Source organism: Charadrius vociferus, unplaced genomic scaffold (genome assembly GCF_000708025.1).
Source record: "Charadrius vociferus isolate BGI_N301 unplaced genomic scaffold, ASM70802v2 scaffold88, whole genome shotgun sequence".
Lineage (NCBI taxonomy): Eukaryota > Metazoa > Chordata > Aves > Charadriiformes > Charadriidae > Charadrius > Charadrius vociferus.
This window is the reverse complement of record NW_009649619.1, coordinates 286,735-299,808: the sequence shown is the minus strand read 5'-3', so window position 1 is coordinate 299,808 and position 13,074 is coordinate 286,735. Positions and strand designations below refer to the sequence as shown.

General features: G+C 39.3%; 1 protein-coding gene across 2 annotated transcripts in view; it reads right to left on the bottom strand.

The window, feature by feature from the left end:
* Positions 1-1,224: 1,224 nt before the first annotated feature.
* FAM193A (family with sequence similarity 193, member A) overlaps positions 1,225-13,074 on the bottom strand; it is a 50,820-nt gene continuing 38,970 nt past the window's right edge. For both annotated transcript variants that reach the window (XM_009890504.1, XM_009890505.1), the window contains 4 exons: positions 11,567-11,797; positions 8,907-9,750; positions 3,923-4,004; positions 1,225-2,126 (listed from right to left, as the gene is read on the bottom strand). In XM_009890504.1, coding sequence (XP_009888806.1) covers positions 2,033-2,126; positions 3,923-4,004; positions 8,907-9,750; positions 11,567-11,797 — 1,251 coding nt within the window. In that variant the 3' untranslated portion in view covers positions 1,225-2,032. The remainder of the gene's footprint in view (positions 2,127-3,922; positions 4,005-8,906; positions 9,751-11,566; positions 11,798-13,074) is intronic.

Genomic DNA, 13,074 nt, shown 5'->3' with positions numbered 1-13,074 from the left:
AACTGATGCAGTTACTTTAAACAGTACATAGTTTTGCAGAGTTGGTACTAAGTGGCATAGATAGTACATTTTAGGTTTAAGATCTTATTTCTCCAGCGCAAGCAAATTAATACATATGTTACAATACTGAGGGGGAAAAAAAAAAAAAAAGTGAGGCTAAGCTATTAATCCGTTCCTCAACCTGAACCTTAAGAAGAATAACAGTTGTCGTCCCCTGGACTATATTTTGAGAACAGATATTGTTTCATCCCCTCCTCTATAAGAGGGGCCTGAGAGCTCACTTACCTACAATGGCTGGGTACAAGCTGAGGCAACTATATTCTGTAGCAGGAGCCCATACTGGGATAGGAGCTCCAGGACCAACAAGAGGGACATGAAGTTGTAGATATCTCAGTGCTCTGCAGCCAATCCAATCCTCCTGCTATACCTGGGCCTCACAGGGGACAGCAATCGTCCATTAAACCTTCTCAAGTCCAAAGCTGAGTGTAATTACACTGTGTTTTGCAAAGCAGTCCCAAGCCCAGCAGGTGTATCACAGAAAAATATGTGTTAACTAGTAGAAGAAATAAAAATGTGGAATGGTTCTGAAAAAGGACATTAGTGCACTTTGAAGCTGTATTGTCTTTTTAAACACATGCTGTGTGGAAGCCCTATTTTCTTTAAAAAAAAAATATATGGAAAACTGCCTTATAATTTGGGTAAGTATGGTCATTTAGAGGTAAAAAGAAAGGTTCTGTTGTCTCTATTCTGAATAAATAGCACAGTATCAGAAAAGCTTGCAGACGTGCAGTATCTTTACACAGATCAAAATCCTAAATTATCATTTTTTTTCCATGCTGGGCAATACAGTAATGTTTTACAGGTTGCATGGTATTGTTAACTATTTACATGATGGTAGCATTGAGTCTACCTCCTTAATTTCTGCACTGACATTAAACTGGTAATTTTTGTATTATCTTGTTTCTCACAAATTATCTATTGAAATAGAAGCATTACAGTAATTCACAGAATTCACCAACTTAATTCTAGCATTCAGCAGTAGTGTTTCTTGATCCAGCAGATAATAGTATTTCCCATCAGGTGAGCTGGCAAACAACTGTTCATAGAGGATTATGCTTAAGTTAAATAGCATTCACCAACCAATTCTGACCCAAGATGAAATATAGTTTAGAAGCCCATTATTTTTGGGGTATGTTTCTTTCTTCCCTTCCCCCACCCAAGCAGAAAAAAGCAAGACACAAGTCTTCTGCCATACTAATGTATTCCATCTTTCAAAAAGAAAGACATGATTTTAATATTACTTAACAATATGTTAAAAAAGTAGCCAGTTAGGCTTCAGTGTTAATACAATTATACACTCTATAACAGATTTGATAGTGTGAGTACTGTTCTTTTTTAAATTTTCTCATTCTGCAAGTATTCTTACACAAGCTGGCTACAAGTCAGGAAAAAAAAAAATCAAAACACAAATAGCGTAACTTGTACACTCTTAAACAGTAGATTGTGAAAGAACTGAGGAAATGCTTGTCCCATAAGAGCCTCTTTTTCATGAAGTCATGTCAGGAGAATTCTGGAGCAGATGAAAGCACAACTGACTAGGTCCATTCCTTTGTCAGGAGTCAGAATGACAAAACATAGCTAGATGCAGAAGTGACAGGAGCCACTGCAGATGATGCAAACTAGTATTTTGGCCTCCACCCAAGCCTAAGCAATTTAAAGTCTTTGAGGCCAAGGCATTCAGAAGGAGATGGAAAAGAGCTATTGTTCCAACTCCAACGGCATACAGCTACAATCAAGTAAGTCTCACTCACAGACTACAAGCACACAAGCTAACAAATTCAGGTAGAAAGTGGCAATTTTTCAGTCCGCAAGAATTATCAGGCCAAAGGGTTCAGTGCAGATCCACACAGCACTGGGGACAAGGCAAGGCAGCACTGGCTCAAGACCAGGTAAGCTCTCAGCACAGCAGGACAGATAAGTGGAGTTGTCGTTCATTCATTCCTGCAGGGTTCCCTCCCCGTATTATGTCATTTCAATGTGCAGCAAAGGTGGTTTTTTTCAAGCTAAAATTGGACCAGTTGATGGAAAGTCTCTGCCTTGTCTGTCTGGCAGAATCCAAGCAGAATCTGAAAAGAAAAAAAAAAGTGATAAAGTGAAACCAATATACTTAAAATCAAACCACAGGTGTTACCCTCTTTTGAAGAGCAGCTCTCATTCAGAAAGACAAACCCTCTAAAAAAAAAAAAAGAAGATACCTAAAAAAAAAAATAATCCCTTGTTCATCACTCAAATCATAAAGCAGTTACTTTAAACACCACTGCATTATCAAGAGTAAGTGAATGAAGTAGCGAAGAACACTGCATATTTAGCAGACAGAAGCTAGCTGAACTAGACAGCTCATATTGCTGTATTTACCAAAACCCTTGTAACAGTAAGAATGTGTTAGGTAATATGTAAAGCAGAAGCACCAATGGCATGGGACACTGCTGTTTCTCTTCTAAATACAGCAAAGTTATGTTTGAGACAAAGACCTAAGGAAAGGAAGTGTGTTTATAATACAGCAGATAAGTAGCCCACGTGCCTGGAGAAAGCACTTTTAGAACAAAAATCCAATTATTTGCTTTCACTGAACACAATTTATGGAAGAACTTTTGCAAAAGGTTGGCAAGTGCAGGTATTTCAGTGACAGCCCTTTACTGAGGCAAGGTATAGTTTGTTCAGGCCAAAGGCTACATGTCATCAGCGAGGTAGTGCATACCCCTCTCTGGAAGGCTATACAGCTTCTGTAATAACTGAAAGCCAAAAAAGGGGAGCAGACAGAAGGAGCAAAATAGAAAGGTCCAGTAGAAGGTTAGAAGAACTAAACTTATTTTATTCTTCCTAAAGTTAGAAGTAGCTTGCAAAATTAATTCAAAAGTCAGGGTGTAATTAATATATCCATCTATTACTCGAGGAAGAAGGAAGAAAAGATGATGAATTAACAAACTGTTGGTAAAAGGTATGAATTCAGTAGGCCTATGCAGCTCATTGCCATGGAGGGTTATTAAAACAAGCACTGTTGCTAGCCTTCTAAGTATTACATTAGAAATTAACAAATTATAGATAACATATGCATTAAAGGTGTCTTCACAGCATTAGCTGTTTTTCTCCCCTAGAACAGCACCTATCAGGGCACTTCAGACACCTTTTTTAAACAGGGATGCATCAGAAAATCGGACAGTTACACTTCCTAACAGATGACAGTAAAGGAGTAGATTACACTGATTACTAAATTGACTATAAAACAGTACAGTAAAATTTTAACTCTTCATTTGGAACCATGTTTGACAAGTTTACCCCCAAACTTCAGCTGCACTTCCACAAATATAAGACACTGCTTCATTCATCCCACTGAGAGTAGAGAATTGGTGAAAGAAACTTTTCTATTTTCTTGTGACAGATATTGCAAACTTGAATGAAGCTGAAAATATTCCATGAAATCCATAACAAAGGCTTACGCTATACCAACACTAGCACTACCTAATATATGCCACATTTCACCTATAAATCCTGCATTTCAATTAAAAAAAATCCTTTAATTGGCACCACTCAAAAAGAATTTTTAAAAAAATATTCATCTTCTAGTACATTGTAAATCCACAAAACATCGCAGATACGCAGAGGCACAGATGATTCTGGCACTCATTTCCGTATTTGTGCTACTTAGCTATGATCTGTGCCCATAAATCTACAGCTTTGGTGATTGTTACAGTATTCACAATGTCAGCTGTAACAGGATTTATTATGTTACAACACAGGCTTTTCTGCTACGAGTTCGTTATTAAGTTGTGGGGTTTTGTTCAGTGTGTTTTGGGGGTTTTTTTAAGCCATGGCACATGGGAAGACGCACAACAACTTTATGTGTATGATTACAGCACTTTACCTTTTAAAATACTCCACTTCTCGCTCTGTTTCATCCATTTCCACGCTGTCTAGATCAATGTCTTTGGGTAGAAACACATCATCTGCAAAGGAAAAGGATGATACTATGTTAGACTCCTTGGGGAGGGGAGAAAGAGAGAAGCAGCAGCTTGAAAAAAGCTGCATTAAAGACGTTTCTGGAGAACTGTCTGAACTTTGTAAACTATTGATTATTCATGTTTAAGCTGAATTCATACAAACTCTTTAATTAAAAAGACACTTCTTAAAAACCCTGTACTAGTACCTCTGCTCAGCCCAGTTACACCGGGAACAATGAAGAGATGAATCAATAGTAAATTTACTGATTGCATGGGTTGCAAAAGATGCCATAAACCTAGGGTACACATGAGAATGGTGAAATTATACAAAGGGCTCAACGAATCAGGTAGCTAATGAATAGCATTCGACTGCCTGAAATTTGTTAGCCTTACCACTAAAAAGGCAGCTTTAGAAACATTTAAAAAATGGTATTTATAAAGAAAAATATTTCAAGAATTCTGGGTTTGTAGAACTGCTGTACTTGGTCTGGGACATGATCATGAGGCTGTGTCAGCAAGAGTCTAAGTCATGCTACCTATAATTAGGAATTTTTATTTTTTTTTAAACATTCAAAAAATATTTTAATATGGCCTGAATTTAGGCCTCAGCTGTAACAAAAAAAGTCTCTTTAAAGTCTGTTGGTATATCGTACTGTCTCAGTATACGGTTCCGTTTTGTACTTTAAAAAAATACAGCTTCAGAAAGCATAAATTTTTGTAGAAACCAATTTGAGCATTTTCCTCTTAAAGTCTCTTTTCTTACTACATATACACTCCAATCTCATTTCTGAAGCAGCTACAGAACTCATTTAAAAAGGGTGAGACAAACTAACCAAAACCACCTAGTACACATCAGGACTTTAGAATCCTTGAGATTACAAGAACAAATTCTAAAGGCATTTCTGGTAGTTCAAAAGTTGTACATCTTGGCTGTGCAACTTACTTCTGAAGAACCAGAAAGCCCTATAAACATGGGGCTTCCCTATACCACTAGTTTTCTTCAGCCTCTTCACAACAAGGCGTTAAAATACTCTGCCAGAATAAGCATCTTTAAGAAACAGAGATCACACCAAAAGCAATAATGTTCACTGCCTTAACACTTCATTCTAACACTCAGTTAACAAACCCTCAAACTTTGTTACTCTCTCTTCATGTTCTTTCAATTACGCTAGCTCTAATTTTTTTCTTAGTTCATCTTTTGTGCCTTTGCTAATTTGGTACATCAACCCTATGTCTTTAAGAAACTACAGCTAAATGAAAAATTGTGTAGTACGGCATTCTCCTTGCAGTTCTAAAGTCAGAACTACTCCAAGTGGCAATCTAGTTCCAACTCTTCAGAGAGCAGCCCAATTATCTCTTTATAAATTCAGATATGGTTTTGGTTTTTGGTTTGGTTTTTTTTTCCACATTAAAAGATTAGTTTTCAGAAATTGTAACTATACTTGATTTAAGCAGCAGAAAACAATGGTGAGGGGCAGGGAGGAGGAAAAGATGCAGGAAGCTACCTAAATTCTCCCACAGTAAATACTCTCCACCACCACCCCTTCAATAGTTTCTCCTTCAGACATCTCCAGTCTTCTCTTTCTGCTCCTAATTCTAGAGTTTTGTCTTACTCCAATGACAGTAGTACATTCTTGTTGGTAAATTAAAAAAAAAAACCCAAATAAAAAACAAACACACCACAACACAGTATGCACAAGAACTAAGGTATCAGAGAAAAGGGTTCAAGGCTGTATTGCTGCTTGACTGATACAGAATGGAAACATTGAACATAAGAAGAGTTAAAAAGAAAGACTGGTGGGCTGACTCAACCAACCATGAAAACCACAAAAAAAAAAAAAATATCAAATCATCAATAAGCAAAGCAGGGCTCTATATCTAGCACTTGCAACAACCAGGAATTTGGTTTACATTTTTCAAACAAAGCTTAAGAAACCTAAGTACTCTGAACCATTGGTAAAGACTGGCAAAGGATTAAGGTCCGGTATCTTGATGTGCTTACCAGACATAACGGCACAGGGAACTGCAATATTAAGTAATTCTGGTGAACAGACATTTAATTTATGCACCGTTACCACTCAACTCCTGGATGATCCCAGGGGAATGACCGGGTGCTCTGAGCAGACAGATGTCTGTACCTCAAAACTGCCACCCCAAACAGTCCCAGTAGGGACCAAGCATGTGCAGGAATAAACTGGTGCCCAAGAATGGCAGCTAGATTAGCGTGCTGACAAAGCCAACCAGCTAGCACTGCATGCACTTCTTAGCTCTGGTATTAGCTGGTAGACGTTTTCAAGAAAACAAAAAAATATGTTGGGAAGAAAATTATGCAAGTGCAACTTGTTTGAGCCAACTTCATCTTCTATGGTTTTATTATTTCTATCAGATAAATAAATCTGTTTACTAGCACAAACTAATATTCACGTGGGTGCTCCACTACCCTCAAAGTAAAGAAGTTCCTTCTCATGTTAAGATGGAACTTCCTATGTTCAAGTTTATGCCCATTACCCCTCGTCCTATCACTGGGTGCCACTGAAAAAAGACTACTCCCATCCCCCTGGCATCCTCCCATTAAGTATTTGTATGTATTAATAAGATCCCCCCTCAATCTTCTTTTCTCTAGACTAAAGAGACCCAAGTCCCTCAGCCTTTCCTCATAAGAAAGGTGCTCCAGTCCCCTAATCATCTTTGTTGCCCTTTGCTGGACCCTCTCCAGCAGTTCCCTGTCTTTCTTGAACTGGGGAGCCCAGAACTGGACACAGTACTCCAGATGCGGTCTCACCAGGGCAGAGTAGAGGGGGAGGATGACCTCCCTCGACCTGCTGGCCACACTCTTCTTGATGCACCCCAGGATGCCATTCGCCTTCTTGGCCGCCAGGGCACATTGCTGGCTCATGGTCATCCTGTTGTCCACCAGGACTCCCAGGTCCCTCTCCACAGAGCTGCTCTCCAGGAGGTCAGCCCCCAACCTGTACTGGTGCATGGGGTTATTCCTCCCCAGGTGCAGTACCCTACACTTACCCTTGTTGAACTTCATAAGGTTTCTTTCTGCCCAACTCTCCAGCCTGGCGAGGTCACGCTGTAAGGCAGCACAGCCTTCTGGCGTGTCAGCCACTCCTCCCAGTTTTGTGTCATCAGCAAACTTGCTGATGGTACACTCTATCCCTTCATCCAGATCATTGATGAATATGTTGAACAAAACTGGGCCCAGTACTGACCCCTGAGGGACACCACTTGTTACTAACCTCCAACTAGACTCTGCGCCACTAACCACAACCCTCTGAGCTCTATCTGTAAGCCAGTTCTCAATCCACCTCACTGTCCATTCATCTAAGCCACACTTCCTAAGCTTTCCTGTGAGGATGATGTGGGAGACAGTGTCGAAAGCCTTGCCAAAGTCAAGGTAGACAACATCCACTGCCCTCCCCTCATCCACCCATCTAGTTACTTTGTCATAGAAGGCTATCAGATTAGTCAGACATGACTTCCCCTTGGTGAATCCATGTTGACTACTTCTGATAATCTTCTTTTCATCCAGGTGCTTTGAGATGACTCCCAGAACAAGCTGCTCCATCATCTTCCCAGGGATGGAGGTGAGGCTGACCGGCCTGTAGTTTCCCGGGTCATCCTTCCTGCCCTTTTTGAAGACTGGAGTGACATTGGCTATCCTCCAGTCCTCAGGCACCTCACCTGTCCTCCAGGACCTTTCAAAGATAATGGAGAGAGGCCCAGCAATGACTTCCGCCGGCTCCCTCAGCACACGAGGGTGCATCCCATCAGGCCCCATGGATTTATGTATATCCAATTTATCTAACTGATCTTTAACGTGCTCCTTGTCAACCAAGGGATAGTCTTGTTTCCCCCAGACTTTCTCTGTTACCTGCAAAGTCTGGGTCTCACAAGGACTGACCCGAACAGTGAAGACAGAAGCAAAGAAGGCATTTAGCAACTCCGCCTTCTCTGCATCATCCGTCACCACAGCACCTGTCTCATTCAACAACGGGCCCACATTTTCCCTAGTTTTCCTTTTGTCTCCTATATACTTAAAGAAACCTTTCCTGTTGGCCTTGACATCCCTCGCCAGGTTCAATTCCAAGGCTGCCTTGGCTTTCCTTGTTTCCTCCCTGCATAACCTGACAGCATTCTTGTATTCCTCCCAAGCAGTCAGCCCCTTCTTCCACCTATTGTAAACTCCCTTCTTCCACCTGAGCCTTTTCAGAAGGTCCCTGCTTAGCCATGCAGGTCTCCTTCTCCCCTTGCCTGATTTCTTGCTCTTTGGGATGCACTGATCCTGAGCTTGGAGGAGGTGACGCTTAACATCCTACTTTAAGCTTTTCACTCTGGCAAATAAAAAAAATAGTAAATGAATTCTTGCATTTACTTCACCTGTTAATATAATTAATATACAAAAGGAATTCTTTCCACTGAGAAAATGCATATTTATGGATGAATTATCATTCCTTGGCTGCAGAAACCCCTTATTTTCATTGCTCAAAGAGTAAGACGTACTTTAGACTACAGTCTTAATGCTGTATGGAAACAATCTTGTTTTTAAAGAAGTTCAAAATGGATTTCAACATACTATTGTATTACTTTACATATCTGTTTTAAACAATATAGGCTTTACAGAAGAGACTGCTTTTCTTAAATGAAAAAAAAAAACCCATACAAAACCAGCAGCATAAGCTAGTTTGTTTATTCTTTAAAAGTATCCTACACCTCTTTACTAAAACTATACACATCTTGTAATTGTTATAATTACAGTGATTTGAGTTTTCCTGACACCAGTTTTTCTGTTTCTCTAATTTACATTGGCAGAAATGACTCAAGATAAAGATTTCAAACTTCTGGACTTAAACAGTAACAATAAAAAAAACAACCTAAGTTCTTCAACTTTTATACACTTACCAATGGAATTGTTGACTTTGTCCCCCTTTTTCTTCTTATTTTTCTTGTTCTTGCCTTTTGGTTGAGGAGAATCTGCAAGTATTAGCTTATTATTTTGTTGCTGTTCACTTGGTGAAGGGGATTCACTCATTATGGGTACTTTCTCTTCCTTTACATGGTTCAACTGTTTTTTGTTGTTATTGTTTAACTTCTTCTCCTCTTTTTTAGGTTCTGCAAGTGTTGGGAGCTCCGCTGCTTTTGCTTTGGATTCTATTTGGTTTCTGGGTTTAGTCTGAATCTCAGCTGCTTTGGGGGATTCAACAGGCTTTTTCACTTGTTCAGCACACGGTTTGTTTATCTGCTTTAGTTTCTGTTTGCCATTTCCTTCTTTATGTTGATGCATAATATCAAGCAGAAAAGAGAGGGGCTCATGCTGCTTTACACTTCCCTCTTTCTGATAAAGCAGCTTTGAGTCTCTAGTGTTTACAGGATTGGATAGTTCACAGCCTGTCTCCGAAACCGGCCCCTGTTCTGTATGATTCACATGTCTTGACAGTGAACCCGAGGAGGTTTCTATCTTTTCTGATTGCTCAAGTGTACCATTCTGAATGTCTTCAGGTGCGTTTGGGACAGATTCCTTCACTGCCTGGCAGTTTCGAGTAAGCATGTCCACCTTCTGACAGTCTTTACTTGTTCGTTCTTTCTTCTTTTTCTTTACAGCCCGCAACTGCTGAAGTTCTTGAAGCCGCTGTAATTCTTGTTTCAGCCTCTCCTCCTCCTCTTCCTCTCGCCGCCTTTGCTCCTCAAGCAACTGGTGATGCTCCCTCTCCCTGGCTTCTGCTTCAAGTCGAGCTTTTTCTTCAAGCTGCGAAATAACAATAGGTTTACTGAAACTGACAAGTAGTTTGGAAATTAGAGTTTAAGGAATTATTAGTACTTTTCTCTATGAACATTATAAATCCTAGGATGTTAATATATGAACAAACAACCCAGAAACCGGCACATCAGGCAAATAACTATACAAAAGCTGCCCTTTAAAGTATGTTAAAATCCTTTCTATACTTCTATTTTCCTGTAACATATTTGACTGTTGATCTTTTTGCTATTGTTAAGCCTAACACCATACCAAAGTTTTCTACAACCACAAAAACCTGTTGAAAACAAAACTTTCAGCTTTATTCATTCTCAACAATTGCCTGTATTACTAAGGTAACTCAGGTTTACATCATGTTGCATCCTTTACCCATTCTCTTGCTATGGTAGCAGAGTCGCCCTGGGTCAGCGTTTATGAACATTAGGAAGAGCAATCATTAAAAACATTTTACAGCAAAACACTAAGCACATTACAGCTATATCAAAAGTTGTCCAAAATAATAGAGATGGTCAAGTTTTCTGTTGTCAGCCATACATTCATTAACAACATGAAACAAAGACGCAGGGGATTTTTCCCAGCCATTACTGCAAATGCCTAACTTTGCTGTGCAGCATTGATATTGCATCATTAGCAAAATGAGAGTTGTACACTGAGAACAATCACGTCCATTCATTTTCTTGCACATTTAGAAGTGCCTGTATGGGATTACTTTTTCAGTTATAGAAGTTATGCAAAAAACCCTATGAAAATCTTCCACTTATTATGCTCAAACTGCATTGCAAAAGCAAAGTGAATTTTATTTATAAATAACTCACTAAGCACTCAAGTTGCTGAATAGTGCTACAACATGAACGTGAAGAATATAACTTATGAACATCAGGTCTTCCAAACCCATGGAAGCATTTAAAGAATGCAGAATTAGCGCCAGCAAGCAAATCCACAAACAAGAAATATTTACAGCACGGTCACACAACATACTGAACAGAATCCAAAAACAATCAGCAATTTCATTCCACCTTGAACTTTATACCTAAGGCTGATACACGAATTGCAGTAAGAAAAGCCAATTTCCTGCTCGTTCAACTTAATACAAATATATTTATTTCCTCTATTAACTCAGCAAATACTGTTTAAAAAAAGAATAATTTCACTGTTACACTTTAGAGTTTTTTAGAAATGTTTTTGCCAATTTCCATTTGAAAGCAACTTGTAATTTTTTTTCTTCCCCGCCCCCTCTCTGCAGCTTGCCCCTTCACTCTGGCTTGGGATAGCCCTTCATGTCATCATGTGACACAGCACTTAACCTCTTCCAATCAGGACAGCAAGGTGCCCAGTGCGATCATTCTTAAAATATGAAATCTTGACTTTTGCACTCTCCTAAAAGCACTGACCTAAAGTTTCCTGGCTTCCTACAGAGATACTTATTATAACCATTATCCCAATAAAGAAACTACTAGGTTTTTAACTTCCCCCACTTTTAAATGTCAATTCTACAAAGCAATCAAATTCTTAATATTTCTGACTCTTAGAAATAGCTTTCTGAAGTGTGGGAAATACCAATGTAAAGCTGACTTGCAACAAAACACAATACCGACATTGTGATGAATCTTCCCAGTCTACTACACAACTCCTCAGGCAGCAGCAGGACAGGTAAGCTAACCGTGTATATACAAACAGGCAGTGTACCACGAACTACACAGAAAACTACTATACCATTATTATGAAGTCAGTATACAGCGGTATACTTACAGAGAATGCACAGATTCAAAACCAAGAGGTCTAGGATAAACATACTTTTACAACTTACCTTTCTTTGCTTATGCCTGGCTCGCTTGGCTGCCCGAGAACTGCTTACTGGTTTGGTTTCAGAGCTGTTTATAAATTGTAGCAAATCTTCCACCTTTCGGTGGTCAACAACACTTTCCCTTTCAGAAATCTGATCTGGTTTCTTCGGCTGTTCCTCCTTCCTTTTTGTTAGACGTAAACGAAGCTTTTCTCGCATCTCTGCATAATTTCTACTGGTTGGTGCAGCTGGAGGCTGAAGGACATGAGACAAAAATTTAGTGACTGAGTGTAAATATTTCACTGACCTAATGCTTTTGAGATTTTGAAATTTTAGAGACCTTCATGTAACTTGGAAGGTCCAAACCTGAATATCAAACTCCTTACTGTTTGTATGTGTACATAAAGGTGTCTTTAACAGGCAACAGACCTGTCACACTTGGTGCTAGCTTGTGAACCATATTCTCCAACTGAAAGAATGACTGATCTTGCGGAGGAATGCACAGGGAGAAGACAAAGAATGCCTTTAAAAGCAAGAAAGGAGATTTCCATATTCTCTTGTGATTGGTATACCACATTTGAAAATTTGAAAGGAGCAGACATTTGCTGCTGCTTCCATTTTCTATGAAGTCTGTTTCAGAGTTTGTGCTGCATGGGCCTCTGGGCTGTAACTGTGAAGGCTCGATTACCTTGCACTGAAGCGTGCCAGCATATCTCCAGCAGAGTAGAATCAATAATTTTAACACTGCTGCAAGCTGAATCTTGCATCGCGTTTCATTTCTGTATTCCCATCCACTGTTCCTGCCTCTCAACTCCTCATTCCTCCTCCCCTCCTGCTGCCTTAACCCTCCTGCACCAGATCTGGTGCCCACCTGTTTGGAGCTACACCAGTTCAACTCATTAAACCAGCAAAATAAAGCCTATTAACTTAAAAATCCTGTAGTGTTCTGCCACTTCAGCAAAATGAATAAGTTACTGTGCAATCAGATGATTATCAAAGACAGATCAATTATGGACATGGTGGGAACATGCAATGAGTAACGGGACCCCCTCCCTGCTCCTTTCAGCTACACAACTGAGGTTTTTACATCACTTCAGGCCCTAAAATGAAACTGCATCTGACCAAATACATGGCAAATAAACCGAGCTTTTACTTCAAATAGGAAAAAATTACCAGAGACTCAAATTCTACTAGTTAACTGATTATTAAAACAGACTACACGTAGGTTTATAAATGAAGCTAGCAGGGAAATGAAATTTTAAGTTAAGAAAAAATTTCATGTAGCAAGTTAACAGCTTTTAGCATCTCCTTTGTGCAAATGAAAATATATGGATTTAAAGAATTTACTTGACACATTACTGGCATAACAATAACTTCTGGATTCTTCAAACAAAGTGTTAAGTATTAAAGAACATAACGCAAAAGATTTTGTATAACCTGCATGCTTCAGAACTTCATAGTTTCTTCAAAACACCCTTTAAATACAGATACAAGTAAGTGCCTATCAAAATTCACCGGTAAAGAAAACTAAC